Raw genomic sequence first — 19,992 nt, 5'->3', positions numbered from 1 at the left:
CACTAGGTAAGAGATTTAATTTGTGATGCAGTTTCCTCATTCACGAAAATTGGAGAATGTTCTCACTAAGCAATTTAATTTTCAGATTAAATCAGGTAAAGGGCATGGAAAGTTCTGGTTCAAGAGTGGCATTATGTAAGCTTTGTGTTTCTGTCCTTTAGGCTGTGGTAAATGTAAGAAAACTTTACATAAGCATGCTATGGATAGATGATCCATGTTCACACATGAGTGACACGAGAGGCAGTGTAAGAATGAGAATTCAGCCCCTGGGCCACATTTAAAATCTTGCCTCCATTACTTCCATTCAGTATTTATACAAATGACCATTCTTTCACCTTCAATTTCCACATCAGGTTGAAGATAATATGAAAACGCTTCAGGAATGAATTAGATAAAACTTAGCAGAGCCAGGTGCAGTGGCTTATGGCTGTAATCCTAGTTACGAGGAAGCTGAGATCTGAGGATAGCAGTTCAAAGCCAGCCTGGACACTAAAATCCATGAGGACTCTTATCTCCAATTAACCACCAGAAAACCAGAAGTGGCTCTGTGGCTCAGGGATAGGGCAGCAGCCTTGAGCTTTTTGAAAAGCTCAGGGCAACTCCCAGGCCCAAAGTTTAAGTTCTACAACTGACCAAAACAAAACAAAACAAAACCACAGAAAATGAAAAACAAAACAAAACAAACGAAAACCTTAGCACAGCTCTCAAAATTACTCTTATTGCTCTACAGGTAGGATAGCACTTTTGGAATGGACACGACCTCTTGTACCAGCAAGGTAAAAATTTCCCTTCCTTGCCATCGTAAGTTTGCCAGCCAGCCAGACAGCACTTGTACATTGTATCTAAAGAACGAGTTAGGATGAACTGACACCGAGTCAACTTTAGCCTTGTGAAGTCTGAAACTGCCTTCTTCACTTTGCCTTCTGGCATTCAAAATTTGTGAATAATCAATGACCGCGTAAATGCATAGGTTATTGTCACACAAAATAGCGTGCTTTATATTTTTTTTGGGGGGGAAGAAGGAGTCTTACTGTGTAGCCCAGTCCACTTCCCTTCCCTAGTATTGCATTTTGTTATAATTGAATGTTCTCTTTCAAATAAAGATTAGCATTGCATATTCCTGGAGTGAAAATTTCCCTCTGTGCTCTGTGTACTAGTGTAGTTATTCTGGTGCGCCACCAGTGAGTGTCCAGTTGTGTTGATGGCATATGCTGCCCTTCTGAGTGGCTAAAAAGAAGTCATGAACAACACGAGACTTTATTACTTAAAAGGTCTAGGGAAGAATAGAACTGAAATCCCAAAAAACAAGTCATTATAGTAGAGTAAGTTTAGCTACAATAGTTCATCAAGTATACAGTAGGCTTCAGTTCACTATTGGACAGAATCTGGTCTTCGTGTAGGTCTCCTGATATGTAATGCTTATTATTTCAGAGTAATTCACCATTTACCAGTGAATTCATGTGCATTTTCTTCTTTATTTACTAACTTACATAAGACTGGGTCTATGAATACTAAGTAAAGGAGAAAGAAGGCAAGCAGACCAGAACTAGATGGTTAGAAGAGGGGCACATGAGGGACTCCAGCACTCCTGGTACACTTCTAACTTCTCATATGTGTCACAAGTCTGTACTTACCTCTAGCACCTTTACTTTCAATGTTCCCCTCTCTGATCACATCAACTCAAATGTTTTCTCTTAGATAAATCTTCCCTGATAAAGCTTTCCTCAAAGTGCCTTCATAGATTTCCTCCCCAGAATATCATCTAGAACAATCTGTGTAACTACCACAAGGACCACCATTAAATGCAAATTCATAGTGAAAGGGCAAACTTTCCTATTTACTCACCATTTTAACCAGGTAATCTATAAGTATCTGCTTAGCTAACGAATAGGAAAGTGATAGGAATCAATGTTATTTCTCAGATGTTTCCTAAGGGTCAAGTTCACCAGGACACAGATCTAAAGCATTTTTAGTAAAGAAAAACAAGACCTTTCCTAAATGTCTATCTAAATAAAGTCACTAAATTATTCATGGTATATAGAGGCATTACAAAGAATATCAAACACCTTTTACTAACTTTTGAAGGACATAAGCAGATTACAGATCAGCATTATTATAGAGAAAACAACAAAAACAGCATAGTACAATGTCAGAAAAATATAACAAAGGTTAAAGTAGGATGTGAAAAACAGTAGTTAGAAATAGTAGTTGTTAATTTACTTTTAACTTTTTTTTTCCAAGTTACCATACCTATCCCTCCTACCTCTCTCTCTGGTAGAAAAACTTTCTGTAAAAAACGGTTCAATCAAATGCCAATCAGTAAGTGTGGTTAAGTGTATGAGGAAAAAATCTGGACAAGAAAGACTTCATAACTTCTTTTCTTGGCCTAACAGTGGTAGAACATGGCTTATTTATTTCACATATTGCAAAGTGTACATATTCAAATGCCTGCTTTCCTCTCAGAACAGTACTGTCAACAAAGTTGTTACCATTCTAGGATCCTGTATTTTAAAAAGTCTGTTTATGCACAGTATTTAGTTGAAACTATTTAAATCTGAAACTATTCCATTTAAAGATTTCTCTCAAAAAAACCCTTATGGAACTATGATCCTTCAACATGACAGCTATTCCCTAACAAACTTAAAGTATACAAACAATACACCAAATAGTACATTTGTGTGCATTGAATCTATCCCACTCTATGTCTGAAGAAAAATATAACTAAATTCCTAGCAACTTTCTTTTATCTCAACACAAGCTACCAGTGTATACATAAGAAGCTATGAATAACAGCTTTTATGATATCCAGAAACCAAGCTGCTGAAAAATAGTCTTTATAATGCCAATCAAAGAGTACAAAACATCTGGTTAATTTTTAAACTAAATGAGCTGCTTAGGCCTTCAAGCAATCAATGAGCACAAGTCCATTTACTACTGACTGACACAGTACTTTTCAACATTTGCACTAGCTCATTCCTTTAAGCAACTGCCATTTGGGAACAGATATGAGTAGCAAACTGATAGCACAAAGTTTTCTTTCAGTTCTTAACTTTAAACAGTTTATGTAATTATATTTTATTTTGGCATCTCGCCTCACCTCAAATATTTTCTAAAACATTTAGGCAGTTCTCGTAATAGCTTACCTTAGCAAATTGATGCTAAAATATTTCTAAGCCAAAGTTTGTTTAAAACTATGTTTAAATCATGACTTTCACATTGTCATATAATTTTGTAAAGATCTTAATTAAGAATCATTCAAAATGTGATATAGTCTAGTGTTTATTTTATGTAATGGCAGATACACTTGAATTTCAAAATTTTAAAACATATAAAAAGTGGTTAAGGACTAACATTTGTATCAACAGTTGATAAATGTCTAAGATTGTTTATTATACAGCAGGATACAATGGTAGTGCTTATGCCAACAGGGCACCATGGAAGTCAGTCTAAAAATTACCACCAAGCTTTGTACAAGCAACAAGATGTGCTGCTGGTTTAGAAGTCCAGAATATGATCTGCTTCTAATGCTAAGCAGTCCTTTAACATGTTTGATGTTATACAGTGTTAAGAGTATTTAGTTTGGCAAATGTTTCAAAACAAAGTAGAAATGTATCCATAACATCACATAAATGCACATCCAATTTTTGTTTTCATTTAGAATCATAGGTACAGATCAGAACTCCTCCCTATATGAAATAATTTATACACGGATGAATGCTATAATATCACTATCTAAAATAATCACTAAATACAGTTCTTTTTCAGAAATAAACCAAGCAATTTTTTCTTTATCAAATATCAAAACCATATTTTTCAAACAAAGGATACTTCAAAATTATAGGAATTATATCAGCGAATGAGCAAACTAAATCAACCAAGTATACTGTAGTACAGCCATATTAAGAAACAATGATCAGAAAATACAACCGTATGAAAGAAACTTATAATCCACAAAACTTTTTCAGGCCTTAAGGTAAAATATTTCCACAGTTTACAGATAAACCAAGGCAAAAAAAAAAAGGCGTGCTTGTCTTGAATAAGTAGGTATTTTATGCAGAAGATGTAACACTTTGTTTGTAGACAGCATGGTATGCATTTCTCAGCAACACGTAAGGAAAGCAAGATTCCAAAAGATCCATTGTCAGGAATGGTGACTCCTGTACAATCTGAAAAATTCCAAAAATTCGTCAAAATTCAGGTGTTTTATAATGGGACATTTATTGACAACTAAAAAGACACAATTTTTAAGTTGTTTTTAATAGAACAGACCCAGATAACTTTAAATTATTCTTGTTATACAATTATTCAGATATACAAAGGAGTTTCAATTCAAAACATCAGTTTGAGTACAACATACCTGGGGGTGTCATTTCTTTCCACTGTGCTCTCATCTCTCCCAGCCCACCCAGTCCCAAATCATTTTCCTTTTACTAAAAATTTAAAATGTAGATCAAACATTTTTAAATGATACTTAATGAAATTAGTTTTTCAATGAGAAAAAATATTAAGCACTTCCATTATCTTCAAAAATATATGAGAAATATATATGAAAATATGTAAGAGAATACAAAAATATTTATGATATGATCCAGATCATTAAGTATAATTACAAACTCAAGATTAAGCTAGAAAATAAAACCAAATACAAGACTTAACTAATTAAATGGGAAAGTATAATTCTAGAGTTCCAAAGGAAAGAAAGATTAATGTTGATTACAGTAGGAAACATCATCTAGGAAAAAAAAATTTCGGAGATTTTTGCTTTTTTTTTTTTTTTTGGTCAGTCATGGGGATTGAACTGATAAATGGGCTGGACACTGTCCTTGAGCTCTTTTGCTCAAGGCTAGAGCTATCTCCTTTAGTCACAGCACCACTTCCAGTTTTCTTGATAGTTAAATGGAAATTAGAATCTTATGAACTTTCTTGCCTGGGCTGGCTCTGAAATGCAATCTTTAGATCTCAGCCTCCAGAATAGCTAGGATTACAGGCATGAGTCAGTGGCAACCAGCTAAGCTATGAATTTTTAGATATAAGATAGAACTAAAGGAAAGAAGAAAGCAGAAAGCAGGCAAAACATTGGCACAGGCATACCTGGCTCATTGACAGTGCAAAAATTGTCAAATGTAAAAAAATAGTAAACTGGATAAGAACAGGAAAACTAGGAAAATATAAGCAACAGATTAAAAAGGATTCATAGAAGAATATTACATGTCAATTCTAATCTTTGATTTTTATTGTTGTCTGATATATCTTAAGAGTAAAATATGTCAGTGCTTTTCAGTAATTTTTAGAAAGTGTACAACTTGGGTAGAGTGGATGTAAGATGAAAACAAATGTTCTACCTTGTTAAGACATTGGAGAATGAGTAGAAATTCTGTTAGTTAAAAAAAAAAGTCTTACCATATCCAGCAGTAAATAAACGGATTCTCTATTTCTTGTTGTAGTTTTATCTGTCTCTTGACCAATTTTCAGTAGACTGGAGGATGCAAGCTTAAAAGTAGAGAGTTTTTAAATGAACCATGCATCAGTTATTTACTTTCAGTATGCTTCAATTCATTCAATCATTCAATTCAGTGCTATATGTAAAATGAGTAATTTAACAAATTGGCCTAGATATTTTTCATTCGAGTAAAGAACTATCAAGAGATACATTTAATCAAGTATTCATTCTAGTCCTTAAAACTACTATTTTTCAGAACAAGCTTTTCCTTGTAAAGATTCAAATTACTTTCTCTCTTACCAGTATTTGCACTAACTACATAATAAGCCTTCCCCCTAAACCATATTTCATTTTCTGTGGCTAACTGTTGGAAAATACTAAATGAAAAATTCCATAAAGTTTACTACGTTTTAAATTACATACATTTCTAAGTAGTGTGATGAAAGCCGATATCATTTGATTCTATATTACCAGGGACATGATTCACCTCTTTGTCCAGCACATATACACTGCAGAGATCTATGTTACCTGCTTTTTGACTGTCATAGTCATGCTATGATTATGTTCAAGTAACCCTTATTTTATTCAATAATAGTGGCAACATATATCACCCATTAAACAGCCATGTTGCAAACTGGATATCCAAAGAATAGCTTATGATATTCTTCCCTTAAGAAAAAAAGTAAAAATTCTCAACTAACAAAGAAAAAAATATTATATGCTGAAACTGCTAAGACCTATAATAAAAACAAATCTATCCATAAAATTGTGAAGAAATAATAAAATGGGCTAGTTTAGCTGTCACCTGTCAAAATAAAATTATGGTCATTGTGTGTGTTATACGCTTACTTAAGATGAAAACATCAAGAGAAGACTATCATACCTATAGTACTAGCATTGGTGGGACACACATACATTCCAGGGCGGGAGTGTGGCCTAGTGGCAGAGTGCTTGCCTAGCATGCACAAAGACTGGGGTTTGTTTCCTCGGTACCACATACATAGAAAAAAAGCCAGAAGTGGTTCTGTGGCTCAAGTGGTAGAGCTCTAGCCTTAAGAAAGTCCAAGGACAGTGCTCAGACCCTGAAGTCAAGCCCAGGACTGGCAAAGAAATTTTAAAAATAAATAAATAAATAAAACATATTCCAACTGACAACAACACATTTTGTCAGAAAGCACAAGAGACTTCAACCATGGATTTCCTGGAAATGAGTATAAGCCATTTACTGCACCTATGGGATGACTGCACAAACTTAGCAACAGGCTTGTACTGAAAGTTGTAAAGTTACTCATAGAGGGTGAATTGAAGCTGCTGTCACATTTCTGGCAGAGTTAAGGAAGTTGATTAAGGAGAAAGGGTATTTTTCCAAGGCAAATCTTCAACTGTAATGAATCTGGAAGAATTTAAACTTAAAAAAGTGCAAAGACAGTCACTGGGCAACAAACATGGCAGGGAAGATTAAGTCTGTGAGACTATGTATCTCAAATACCAAAAAAGCTGGAAGTAGAGCTGTGGCTGAAGTGGTACAGAACTAACCTTGAGCACAAAAGCTCAGGAACAGCACCCAGACCCTGAATTCAAGCCCCAAGTCTGGCACCACAAAAGGAGGAAGAAGAGGTGGAAGGGGAGGAAGGAGGGAGGGAGGATGTAGAGAGGGAGGGACAGAGACAGAGAGACAGAGAATCACTTCTAGAAAGTCTGTAAACAAAACAAAAACAACTACTGAGGAATTCCAACCATTGACATCATCTGCTCCTGACACCAAACCTTCACAGATCTTCCTTTTTAGTATTGTCAGAGAATCGGTAGTACCATAACACTATACCACAATGCCTGCATCCTTTACCTGGGCTTCTCTTACCTGTAGTCACTGCATCATCTCATATCACTGTAAGGAGGATCAACATTATATGGTACTTTAAGACATATATTCACCTAACAGTGGTTACCATATACTTGTAAACTTTTCTATTTTGTTAGTTATTTTTGTTAATCTTTTACTGCACTTGAGATCAGCTTTTTCATAGGGAAAAGCAGTATGTACATGGTACTTAATCCACAGCTTTAGGTGTCCACAGAGTGACCTATAGTGAATCTCTGACAGATGAGAGGAAGTACTATATCTCTTAGTTCCCACAATTTCACATTGGATTTGAATTAAAAGAATGCTGTAAGATTAGGAAAGCAAGTCCTAAATGAAATACAGCAAGTAACATTTCAATTATCTTTAAGTAGTGTTACAAAGAGTTGCCATTCACCAAAGCAATTTATGAATACAGTGCATCTTGATCACTGTCACATCACCTCTTTCAATATTCCACCCACTCCTCTTAACCAATCCCCACTTCCCCTACTTAGGTTAATTTTAGGTTATATACTTTATTTTCCCCTTTTAACAAAGCTGTTTATGTGTACAATGCATCTTGATTTATGCCACTACTTCAAAATCTTCACCCCCACTTTATCCCACCCTTTCCCTTTTATTTTGTTGGGCTTTGACTTCACTTTTTAAGAAATCATACGATTTGTGCTCTCTTTAATCTATTTGACTTCAGTTAAATAATTCATAACCCCCTGCTTGCCACCTAGTGTGTTTACTTGTAGATTTATAGACACATTCTAGCTACCACAAATTAGGGAGACCAACTTACATTTCTCTGGGTCTTTGGAAAACCAGTATGGAGGTTCCTTAAAAGACTAAACATAGAACTACCCTATGACCTAGCATTTCACTCCTAGGCATTTTTCCAACAGACCAGAAACAAAGTCACATTAAAGCTACTAGACAAGGGGTGGAGAGAGGGAAGTGGGGACAAAAACATGAGAAGGCTGTGATTGTATATAGAGATTCCCTTCTTGAACATTTGTTTGTTAAACACGTCATTTGAAATATGATGTAAAAATCAATGATAATAAATTCTTTAATTAAAAAAAACAAAAAAACAAACCATGAGAAGGGGTATCAATGTGTGAGAAGTAATGCACCTACTACCTAGGGAATATAACTGTAACATAATAATAACAAAAAAAAGCTGAACTTACATTTTTATACTACAGAGCCCACCCCTCCCCCAAAAAGCTACTAGACAACTATGTTCACTGAAACATTATTTACCATAGCCAAGATATGAATCAGCCCAGATGCCTCTCAATGGACAAATACATTTTTTAAATGTGGCATATATACACAGTGGACATACACAGCAGAATTCTACTCATGCATCAGAAAAAATGATACTGTACCATTGGCAAAGAAATGGGAAGACATGGAAAAAAATTATATTAAGCAAAGCCAGACCTCGAAAAATGTAGGCTGCATGGTCTCACTCATTTATTTCTGCTTTCAAAAGGAAGGTTTTTCTTCAAGTTACTGTTGCATGAGAGAGTGTGTGGGGTGTGTGTGTGTGTCTGTGTGTGTGTCTGTATAGTTTCATGGATTTTCTTGCCCAGACTAGCTTCAAATCATGATCTTCATATTTCAGCCTTCTCAGTAGCTAAGATTATAGGCATGAGCCACCATTACCCAGCTTATATTTGCTTCTAAAACAATTAACTAAGCAACCTTTTAAAGCCTAGTAGGATTTGTACTCGAAAAGGAAGCAAACACTCATTTTTCCATGTTCTATCTCTTCTTTTAATTAAAATGTGGAATGATTTATTCATAAAAAAAAAGATTCATATTAGGCAAAGGTTGACTTAACTTTACTGGTAGCAAGTAGTGTTTTTATTGTTGAGCTTTTGCTGTTATTTCAGTTTCTTCAAATACATGAAAATAAATAAAATATATCTTTTTAAAGGAAACATCCTTTCTCTGCCTCATTTTCCCCTCTCTCCTACTCTTACAAACTACAGGTGAATTTCTAGGACAGTCTAAATACTTGTCGGAAGAAAAAAATAAGGTAATTCTCACAGCTCTCTAAGTGGAGACAAAACTTCTAAGTTAGAAGATATTCCTTGATATATCTTTTCTTTTTTTTTTTTCTTCTTAGTGCCAGTAACAGACAGGGCTTGACTTCAGGGCCTTCTTTTGTTCCTTGATCTTACTGCCTGCTTTCACTTGTACTTTCCAAAACAAAAAACATTTAAGGAAAAGAAAAATTTGTATACTTGAAAAAAGAATTAAAGAACAACCAAAAATAAAATGTCATCAGAGCAAAGCAAGATGAAAATTTACTGAGTGGAGAGGATTTACTGTTAGAACTCATCATAATTTTGTTTCCTTTGTATAATATGATGAATTTTGTGCTTATACCTACCGCTAAAAATTCTTTAAGACGGTCTTCAATGCTTCCTTTGTGAATTGTAAATAAAGCTGCAGCAATCTGGTTGATAGCCTTGGCCAAGCAATGTATATTGTTGCAGTGCCCTGGGAAAGGATAAACAGGGTTCTGTAAATTCTGAGTGACCCCAAAATTTCATGTTATACAAAGAAAGGAAGTCTTTACTGATTTCACAACCTACATAAACTGTAACATGATTAAAAATACAGCAGGCACAAACTACCCTGTTCCCTTACTTTCAGGAAGACTATGTTTTAAAAACACTGTAGCAAGTAAGCAATAACTAATCAGGTCTATATTATAATCAAATAGGCAAATACTTTCAAAACTCCTTAAAAAATAAATCATGCATCCATTTTATACTATTTAAAAAATTTAAAAAGACATGCTAAACTGCTTTACAAGCATTTCACCATCCAATTCCTGAAATAATCCTATGATTTAAATACTCTATCTCATTTCATGTATCAGAAAATCCAAATTTCATAAAAGGCAATAGACTGTCCCAAGTTACAGAGCTAGTAAGGGATGGAACTTAAGTATCAATTACATAAGTAATTACATAACTAAATACTTCAGCAAAACCAATGATTCTTTTTAGAACCAACATGATTTTAAACCACTATTACCTTCTATGGCAGGACTGTACTGAGACATCACATTGCTGGCAAGTGTTGGCAAAGAAACAGCTACAAAGACCATGAGGAGACAGGCGATTTTATATTCTTCTTCAGGACTAATGTTTTCTAAGGGAGAAAAATTAAGAATAAAATCAAGTTATTTCTTCAAGATTAGTTAAGAGTTAATAATCTAGACAAAATATATTTATTGAAAATGTCAAGTACTTGATTAAAAACGTGTTATTTCAATCAAAAATATTGAAACAAAACATTTCACTAGAGTTTTATAGAACTGGCTAAAATTTTGTCAGAAGAAACAAAGAATAAAATAGAAAAAATATGTATTAGTACTGGCTAAATTGTTCCAGACATATTACAAGGACTCCTAATGCAACAATAAGGCAAGATTTTATTTTATTTATTTTTTGCTCAAGACTAACGCTCTATCACTTAGCTACAGTTCTAATTTTTAGGTATTGAAGATAAGAATATCTCTGCCTTTCCTGACCAGCTGGCTTTGATGTACTCTCAGATCTGTTTCCTGAGTTGCTAGGATTATAGGTATGAGCCACTGGTGCTTTTATTGCCTTTTGTTTTTAAACAGTAAGGTTACAGGGCCAAAATATAGTTAGGATAACTAAATCCTTAAATTTCCTAATTGAAAATTGATGAGAAATTATTTACTAAAAAAAAATCTTAGCTACAATTTAGATAATTTATTATCTCATACATTATTCCACAAAAACCACCATAAGAAAAAATTTCTTATTTTTTCTGCCTGAACTAGACATGAATATAATTATAGCTGCTTCTTTTTCTATTAGTCAAATTTTGCTCTAATTTCTTGAACAAACTGGAGTCTTCTTCAGAAAATATTTAGTGAGTACCTAGGAATTTCTAATTATCCTACTACCCATCATTACATATAACTAAAAATTAAACTAAAAAGCCATCATACTACAGAAAATCATAATAATAATCCCTATAGTTATTGTACTATATAACTAAAGTAACAAAAAGGAGGGGAAGGAAGTGGGAGGGTGGGGGAAGAAAGGAAGAGAAAATAAACAACAGACTTAATTTTTCTATCTCTTTTAGGTATTATACTATTTTTCTCCCTTACAATAAAACTCCTTGGCAAAATAATTTCATACTTACCATCTTCCATCTTAAAATTTTTCTTTTTATTTTATTTATTTTTTAAATTTTCTTTAAAAAATTTTTTGTCACTTCTATGAGGCTTGAACTGAAAGCCTGTCTCTAAGCTTTTTTGCTCAAGGCTAGAGCTCTACCACTTTGAACCACAGCTCTACTTCCCGCTTTTAATAAGGGGTTACTAACCCATTTTACCTGACTTTTGTGAGGAAAGAGCCACCACCAATGCAGGATCAATCTCACAAGGCAATCCAGCAGCTGATGATAACTCATACACATTCATTGCAACCTAGTAAATACGTAGAAATTAGATTAAGAAATATTCTAACGAACACCTGAACAATTTCACTTTAGTAGGCAAAGATTTAGTGTTGAAATCAGAATCTGCTTGCAGGAACACTAGTGAACTTCTGAGACTTGGTTGAAGCAGGTGACATATAGTATAAGGGCTTTAGTATTCTGTGATGTACTGCTAGTTATAACCTCCCACTATCAGGTCAAACAAAGCTTATATATATGTTGTGGCAAATTCTAATTGAATCACTGTAAAGTTAAAATTTTTCTTAAATGTATGGGTGCAAAATATGCAATCAAGAGAGACAAATACAAAAATGAAATATTACTGACATGTTTATGTCTATATTCAATAAAAATTAGTGATTGTTTATTCTCACCTATACACATAAAAATTATTTGTAACAAAGCACTAATTAAAAATCTGATAAAAGAATCAATTGATTTTTCTGCAAAAAAATTAGAGATTACAAGTACTTAGAATACTCTGCTCAAAATTCTACTTAAAAACTATGTGACTGTTGTTCTTAATGTACTATGTTATTTCTCATCTCTTTTATTGTCCCTTGGTTATCTCATATTGTTACAGTATGTTACCTTCTTATCTGATATGTGTTTATTTGTTTATTTGAAATAGGATAGGGAAGGGGGGAAAACAAGATGAGTGGAGGGGGTAGGGGGAGAGAAATGGGGACAAAAACATGAGAAAGGGTAGCAATGTTTGTGAAGTAATGAACCTTCTATCTGGCAAATATAATGTAACCCTTCTATTAATTACAATAAAAAAATACTACAAAGGAAGAAAAAAAAAAACTAAATAAGGGCCAGGAGTTTGGCAGAGTGGTAGAGTGCTTGCCTAGCACGCATGAAGACCTGGCTCGATTCCTCAGTACCACATACACAGAAGAAGGCAGAAGTGGTGCTGCGGCTCAAGTGGTAGAGAAAGTCCAAGGACATTGCTCAGGCCCTGGTTCAAATCCCAGGACTGGCAAAAAAAAAAAAACAAACCAAAAAACTCAACTATCTAAATAACTTGTTACCCTTAGTACTGATAGAGGATAAAGTCAGGTAAGGAGAATATAAAAGAGGAAAGGCCCTCAAGGAATACATAAGAAACTCTTCCTTGAAAACAGCTGGTATCTCCCCAAATTACAAAGCTCTGCCAGAAATGAGCCACAGTTACAAAATATGAAAAGTGACATAATTTCCGCTTTATACATTGTTCTGAGGGTAAAACAGTCATTTCAGTAAAAATCCTTTGTATGTAAATGTGTTATTATATACCTTAAGTATTTTCTTCATTTCCCTCTAAAGAATAAAGTCCAGATAAATACATATTTGTAATACATTATTTCATATACAAAGTAGAAAATAGATAACTGATCTAAATATAAAAACTAAACCTGGGGCCGGGAGTTTGGCCTAGTGGTTAAAGTGCTTGCCTAGCATGCATGAAGACCCGGGTTCGATTCCTCAGTACCACATACATAGAAAAAAAGCCGGAAGTGGTGCTGAGGCTCAAGTGGTAGAGCTCTAGCCTTGAGAAAGTCCAAGGACAGTGCTCAGGCCCTGAGCTCAAGCCCAGGACTGGCAAAAAAAAACAAAAAAAAAAAACAAAAAAAAAAGATAAGATGTAAAAAAAAAAACCAAAAAACTAAACCTGCAAAACTCTTAGAAAATGAGCACAAATCCCTATGCAATGGTTTCTTATATATGACAATAAAACAAATAATAAAAGGAAAGTAATCAATCTGAAATGTAGATAACCATCAAGAAAATGAAATGATAACCAACTGGGAAAAAATCACAGGTTATGTATTTATTAATAGTCTTCTTTCCAGAATATACAGACTCTGACATTCCAAAAATAAAAAAAGACTACTCAACTCAAAATTGGCTCAAAATAGGCTCACACCTATAAATCCTAGCTGCTCAGGAGGCTGAGATCTGAGGATTGAGGTTCAAAGCCAACTGGGGCATAAAAGTCTGTGAGACTTTTTTTTTTTCTTGATTGGTCATAGGACTTGAACTTGGGCTTGGGCGTTGTCCCTGAACTCTTCAGCTCAAGGCTACAGCCCTACCCCTTGAGCCACAGTGCCACTTCCAGTTTTCTGGTGATTAATTGGAGATAAGAGTCTCACGGACTTTTTAATGCCCACAATGACTTTGAACCGAGATCCTCAGATCTGTGTCCTGAATAGCCAGGATTACAGGCATGAGCCACTGTGCCTGGCTTCCATGACATTTTTATCTCCAATTAAACCTCCAGAAAACCAGAAGTGTTGCTGTGGCTCAAGTGGTAGAGCCAAAGTCTTGAGCTGAAGAGCTCAGAGACAGCACCCAGACCCAGAGTTCAAGCCCCTGAACCAACAAAAGAAAAAAAAACGGAGGATACACAAATAGGCAATACAATGGTTTCCCTCATTGTAATAATTAGTACATATCTAGAACTCTCCTAGCAGAGGATTATAATAGCACAAAACCTAGATACATAAAGTCATATAGGATGAGACTAAATGAAAGGATCTCCAAGATATGGAAACAAGAGCTTTATCTTAATGTACTAATGTTATTAATGTACTATGTTATTTCTCTTCTCTTTGGTTTCCCTTTGGTTAATCTCATATTGTTACTGTATCTGACTTTGTTACCTGGCATAGTGTATATATGTTTATTTGTTTATTTGAAATAGGAAAGGGAAGGGGGTAAAACAAGATGATTGGCAGGGGGTGGAGGAGGGAAATGAGGACAAAAACATGAGAAGGGGTATCAATGTGTGAGAAGTAATGCACCTATCTGGTGAATATAACTGTAACCCCTCTATACATTACAATAAAAAAATTGGCAATAAATACATAAAAAGGTAGTATTCATTTGCCATTAAGGAAATACAAATCAAAACAAATGAAATGCTAACTAGAAAGTAAACAAAAAATACTGTGAGGATGTACACAATGTAAAACTAGGATACAGACATGACTCAAGTAGTAGAGTACTTACATACAATGGCAAACATACATATATACATACATACATACATACTACATACATACATAGGCAAAACTGTGCTTGAGTTCAAATCTTAGTACCACATACAATTTTATTTATTTCTTTAAGTAAAACCCTTATAACACTGCTAAAAATGGTGCTTTCTATTTGAAAACAGTTTGGTGGTTCCTCAAAAATATAAATGTAGTCGGGCACAGTGGCTCAAGCTTGTAATCCTAGCTACTTAGGATATTGATATCTAAGGATTGTGGTTCAAAGCCAGCCTGGGCACTAAAGACCGTAAAATAATCACTAATCAGGAATGTTTATTTATAGAAAACACAAAGTTTTCTATATTTACTGTCTAGTATAAGTATCAGTAGAAAAACACAATTACAGATATAGTCACAAATACAAAGTTCTTTCTAAGGGAATGGCTCTTATCAATGAAGAATAAACAGTTCTTAGAAATACTGAAATATAACCTAACTGATAAATAAAATTTTAAAGCAGATAAAGGGCAAATTTTTCAACCAGAATGAAGAGGATAAAATGGATTTATATGCAAATGTACCAAGACCTAGTTAGTTCAGAAGATATGAGAAAAAGGAGACTAAGAAGGAAAAAGAAGGAAGGAAAAAGGTGAGCAACACCAGTTTAAGGTTTGTTATTGCATAGGATTTTGGAAATTATTATTTTCAGTAATACATTTCAAGATATGCAGTAATGATAATCTTCAAGAAACAGGAAAGCTTAGATATGGTTTGGCAAGTCACATACCATATGTGTAGATATATAATTTCTAGCCAATCATGGCTAGGATTAGATGCATGGCTATATTCCATGGCTTAATATGTCTTCAAAGCAAAAACTATGGGTTCATATGAAGTTGCCCATCTTTATTAATTAATAGTAGCTAGATGTGGTAGTACATGTCTTCAATTCTAGCACTCAGAACATAGAGGCGTAATTGGGCTACATAGTGAGATTATGTCCCAAATATCCAAATAAAACAACAAAAAAAAGACAGTAAAGAAGACAGCCTATAATTAACATCTTTTACAGAGAGAAGATATAACACAGTGGTAGCACATTTGCCAAGCATACATAATATCTGAGTTCGATCCTAAATACTTAATACTGTAAAACATTAAAGAAAAAAACAGAACTGAATATATTTAAAACAACTCCCATTTCACTGACTCAACTTTCTCAGCTTGCTTTATGACCAAGTATCAATAGTATGAGTTTAAGGAAAAGAAAGACTAACTTTTCACCCACTGTACATACTGACTTTCAAACTGTCTAGATAGTACTTTGGTGACATATACTCAAATATAAAAATTTAAAGCAAGCATGGCAATTCTAAAAAGAGAAATATTAAACCTGTTTAAGATTCATTCCATATTCAGCTTTAGTTAAGAATTAGTAAAAACCGGGCCGGGAGTTTGGCCTAGTGGTTAAAGTGCTTGCCTAGCATGCACGAAGACCCGGGTTCGATTCCTTGGTACCACATACATAGACAAAAGCCAGATATGGTGCTGAGGCTCAAGTGGTAGAGCTCTAGCCTTGAGAAAGTCCAAGGGCTCAGGCCCTGAGCTCAAGCCCAGGACTGGCAAAAAAAAAAAAAAAAAAAAAAAAGAATTAGTAAAAACCAAAATAGAACTTATATATTATTACCTTCATATCAGTTTCCCTTGGAATGTGATCTTTGAAATCTTCAATTGAACTTACAAGAAATGGAATATGATATGATAAGACCTACGCAAGACAACAAACAAAAACACAGGTTTAAGTGGTGATCTCTAAATACATGAAATATTATCATTTGATAAACTGTAGATTTTGAAAAATTATCTATTTACATGTCATTTTTCTAAATGATCAAAATACACAGAAATGGAATGGATTCAATGTTACACTGAATATAGTAGTCCAAATGAAAAATTCTTTAAAAAATAGCAAAGTCAAAAAATAATGCAGTAATAAAGCATACTGTATCCTCCAAATTTCAGTTCCAAAGGGGAAACAATAAGCTTAAACTCTTTCAATGCATTTTTATTTTCCATAACTTAAATACACTGAATCTTAATTTTATCTCTGCCAATTGAAATTTTAAGAAATTAAGAGGATTTATGTGGACATGGGGTATATACTCGTAATGGTTTCTTACGTCTCTGAGTGCTTCTTGTGCTAATGACCGGAAGGATAAAATCACACCAATTATTGTCATCCTCTTCAAGACACTGTCAACAGCTATATTTGTAGAAAGGGGAAAAGAAAAGGAAAAAGTATGAAGTGGTTTATTTTTTAACCTTGAAGAAAACTTGTAAAGTCATATCAAATGTTCATGACTAATGCCAATTTGACCAATACACGGTTAATTTTTAATCTAATTAGAAATCAAAGTAATTGTAGTTTTTAATTTACCTGTCTACACACACATACATACGCACACACACAAAATTTTTATTTTGGTCATAGGGCTTGAACTCTGGGCCTAGGCACTGTCCCTGAGCTCTTCAGCTCAAGGCTACCTACAGCCCTACCTCTTAAGCCACAGCACCACTTCTGTTTTCTAGTTATTAATTGGAATAAGAATCTCACGGACTTTAGTGCCCAGACAGGCTTTGAACTGCGATCCTTAGATCTCAGCCTCCTGAGTAGCTAGAATTACAGTTGTGAACCACCATGCCCAGCTTAATACTTGATTCTTATGAATGGGTTAGATGGTTCTCCAGATGGTCTAGAAATCATCTTACCTGTATTTACCTTTATAAAATGGGTGGAGATGGTCAAATAACAAGAAATTAGTGAAAAAAAGACTATCAGAATGGGGCTGGGAGTTTGGTAGAGTGCTTGCCTAGCATGCATGAAGACCTGGGTTCAATTCCTCAGTACCACATACATAGAAAATGCTGGAAGTGGTGCTATGGCTCAAAGTGGTAGGGCTCTAGCCTTGAGAAAGCCCAAGGACAGGGCTCAGGCCCCGAGTTCAAGCCCCAGGACTGGCCAAAATAAAACAAAATTAAACAAAAAACACTATCAGAATGAATAAGAGTTAAATTCTTTCAAATGACCTATGAACACTAAAATTATAAGTTGTTGTGGGCTTGGGACAAAAAATGAAAAATTACTTTTGAAATTAAAAAATGCTTTGGGAGGCCTAGATTACTGAAACACACAAATGGATTTGACCACTTACATATTGATTAGAGAATATTATTTCAAAAATTATTATGTATTTAACATTCAAATTGGGTTAACAAAATCTAGGGAGAGTAGGACTAGAAGGGCAATACTTTCATATTATAAAATACTTTATTTTTTTGGGGGGGGGGGTTATTGTAATTAGTAAAAGGGTTACATGATGTTTGCCAGATAGAAGGTGCATTAATTCACATACATTGATACCCTTTCACATGTCTTGGTACCCATTACCCTCCCCTCCCACCCTATAAAATACTTTAATATTATAAAGTCAAGCAATTATTTAAGGTATTGAACATTCCTATAAAAGGAATATGGTTGAGACTTCAAGTTACAGACTAAAATATTACATTACTTGAAAGAAAAATACTGTCGGGCACAGTGACTCACCCCCTGTTAATTCTAACTACTCAGGACACCGACATCTGAGGATAGCGGTGCAAAGTCAGCCTGGGTGCTGAAGTCCACGAGACTCTTATCTATTTACATTTAACCACCAGAAAAGCGGAAGTGCCTTGGTGGTTCAAGGGGTAGTGCCGTAGCCTTGAGCTGAAGAGCTCAGGACAACACCCAGCCTCAGAGTTCAAGCCCCACAACCGACAAAAATAAAAAAGTAAAAAAAATATATATGTATATATATATAATGTACATATATATAAACACATACTTATTTGTATACACACAATAACTTTCTAAGAAGAGGTCTACAGAAAACTGTTAGCCATAACTACTAGCTGAGAAACAATGGAGAGGCATGTTACTTCTTGCATAGCTATTTAACTTCTGATCATAGGCAATCTTTTATTAAATAATACAAACAGAAATAATATGAGCTAAAATGTGTTGAAACTTTAAAAAACCAAGTGACATAAGGCACAAATACATTCTAAATTCCACATAAGAAAAATCAGTCTTACTAATCTTTTTATCTATTTGTAGTATTCAAGAGTGTCCAATAACAAGAAAATTAGCAGATGTTTAAGGAAATGGTGACATATGACTAAATTGTAACCAAAGAAGAAATGAAACACGATTAATTTTTTTCTAAGAAAATATCATCCAAGTTGAGTATAATGGAAAAGTACAAAGACAAAACCATTCTATGCCACAAGCCAAAACAGTAACCAAATCCATGAAAGGGAATGAAAGGCCAGGTCCAGCACTGGTGTCTTATACCTATAATCCTAGCAACTCAGAGGTTTCCTTAGCAGGAAAGTTCCTGGAACTGTTATCTTCAATTAACCACCAAAGGGACAAGTACTGGCTCAAGTAGTCTTGAGCCAAAAAAAGCTCAAGGACAGTGTCCAAATCTGAGTTCAAGATCCAGGACTGACAGAAAAGGATGTTACCCCGAATTCAGTGAGTGGAAAAACTCCTATAACCACATTAAAAGTTCTAAGAAACTTTAGAGGAAGCAATTTGCTTAATTATTTAAAAGATTATTTAGCAATCTGTTTGACCTCATTTCTCATTATTTCCATTAGTCCTAAGGAACTAATACTAGCTAGCACAGGGTCTGTCTGTGTGGTAATGGGGCCAGGAAAGCAGCAGATAATGAAGGAAAGTGAGGGATATAATTGCTAGATGTGAGGTTAATCTCAAAAATGTCTTGCTCTCAGCTGGGAGTTTGGCCTAGTAGTAAAAGTGCCTGCCTACCAAGCACGAAGACCCGGGTTCGATTCCTAGGTACCACATACATAGTAAAAAAAAAGCCAGAAGTGGTGCTGAGACTCAAGTCATAGTGAGTGTTCTCGCCTTGAGGAAAAAGTCCAAAGACAGTGCTCCAGGCCTGATCCCAAGCCCAGCACTGGCAAAAAAAAAAAGTCTTGCTCATAAGTTAATAATATTCTTTAAGCAATAAGTTGTTCAGAGTTTTTCTATTATATAGTTACATAACAACATATGTTTAATCTTTTGACTGAATAAGGTAAGTTAGAAAGGAAAACTGGAAGCATATTTAGAACAAACCTATGAGTGTTATTCATTTAAAAAAAACAAAAAAACA

At 34.5% G+C, this 19,992-nt stretch overlaps 1 protein-coding gene across 4 annotated transcripts in view; it reads right to left on the bottom strand.

The window, feature by feature from the left end:
• Positions 1–2,051: 2,051 nt before the first annotated feature.
• Positions 2,052–19,992, bottom strand: part of Nckap1 (NCK associated protein 1) — a 90,811-nt gene continuing 72,870 nt past the window's right edge. For all 4 annotated transcript variants that reach the window (XM_090342501.1, XM_090342502.1, XM_090342503.1 and 1 more), the window contains 7 exons: positions 16,951–17,033; positions 16,458–16,538; positions 11,691–11,784; positions 10,350–10,466; positions 9,697–9,806; positions 5,401–5,490; positions 2,052–4,166 (listed from right to left, as the gene is read on the bottom strand). In XM_090342501.1, coding sequence (XP_090198627.1) covers positions 4,050–4,166; positions 5,401–5,490; positions 9,697–9,806; positions 10,350–10,466; positions 11,691–11,784; positions 16,458–16,538; positions 16,951–17,033 — 692 coding nt within the window. In that variant the 3' untranslated portion in view covers positions 2,052–4,049. The remainder of the gene's footprint in view (positions 4,167–5,400; positions 5,491–9,696; positions 9,807–10,349; positions 10,467–11,690; positions 11,785–16,457; positions 16,539–16,950; positions 17,034–19,992) is intronic.

This window comes from Megascapheus bottae, chromosome 12 (assembly GCF_031878675.1).
Source record: "Megascapheus bottae isolate mThoBot1 chromosome 12, mThoBot2.hap1, whole genome shotgun sequence".
Lineage (NCBI taxonomy): Eukaryota > Metazoa > Chordata > Mammalia > Rodentia > Geomyidae > Megascapheus > Megascapheus bottae.
The sequence above is the reverse complement of the archived record's forward strand: the minus strand, read 5'-3'. Positions and strand labels throughout refer to the sequence as shown.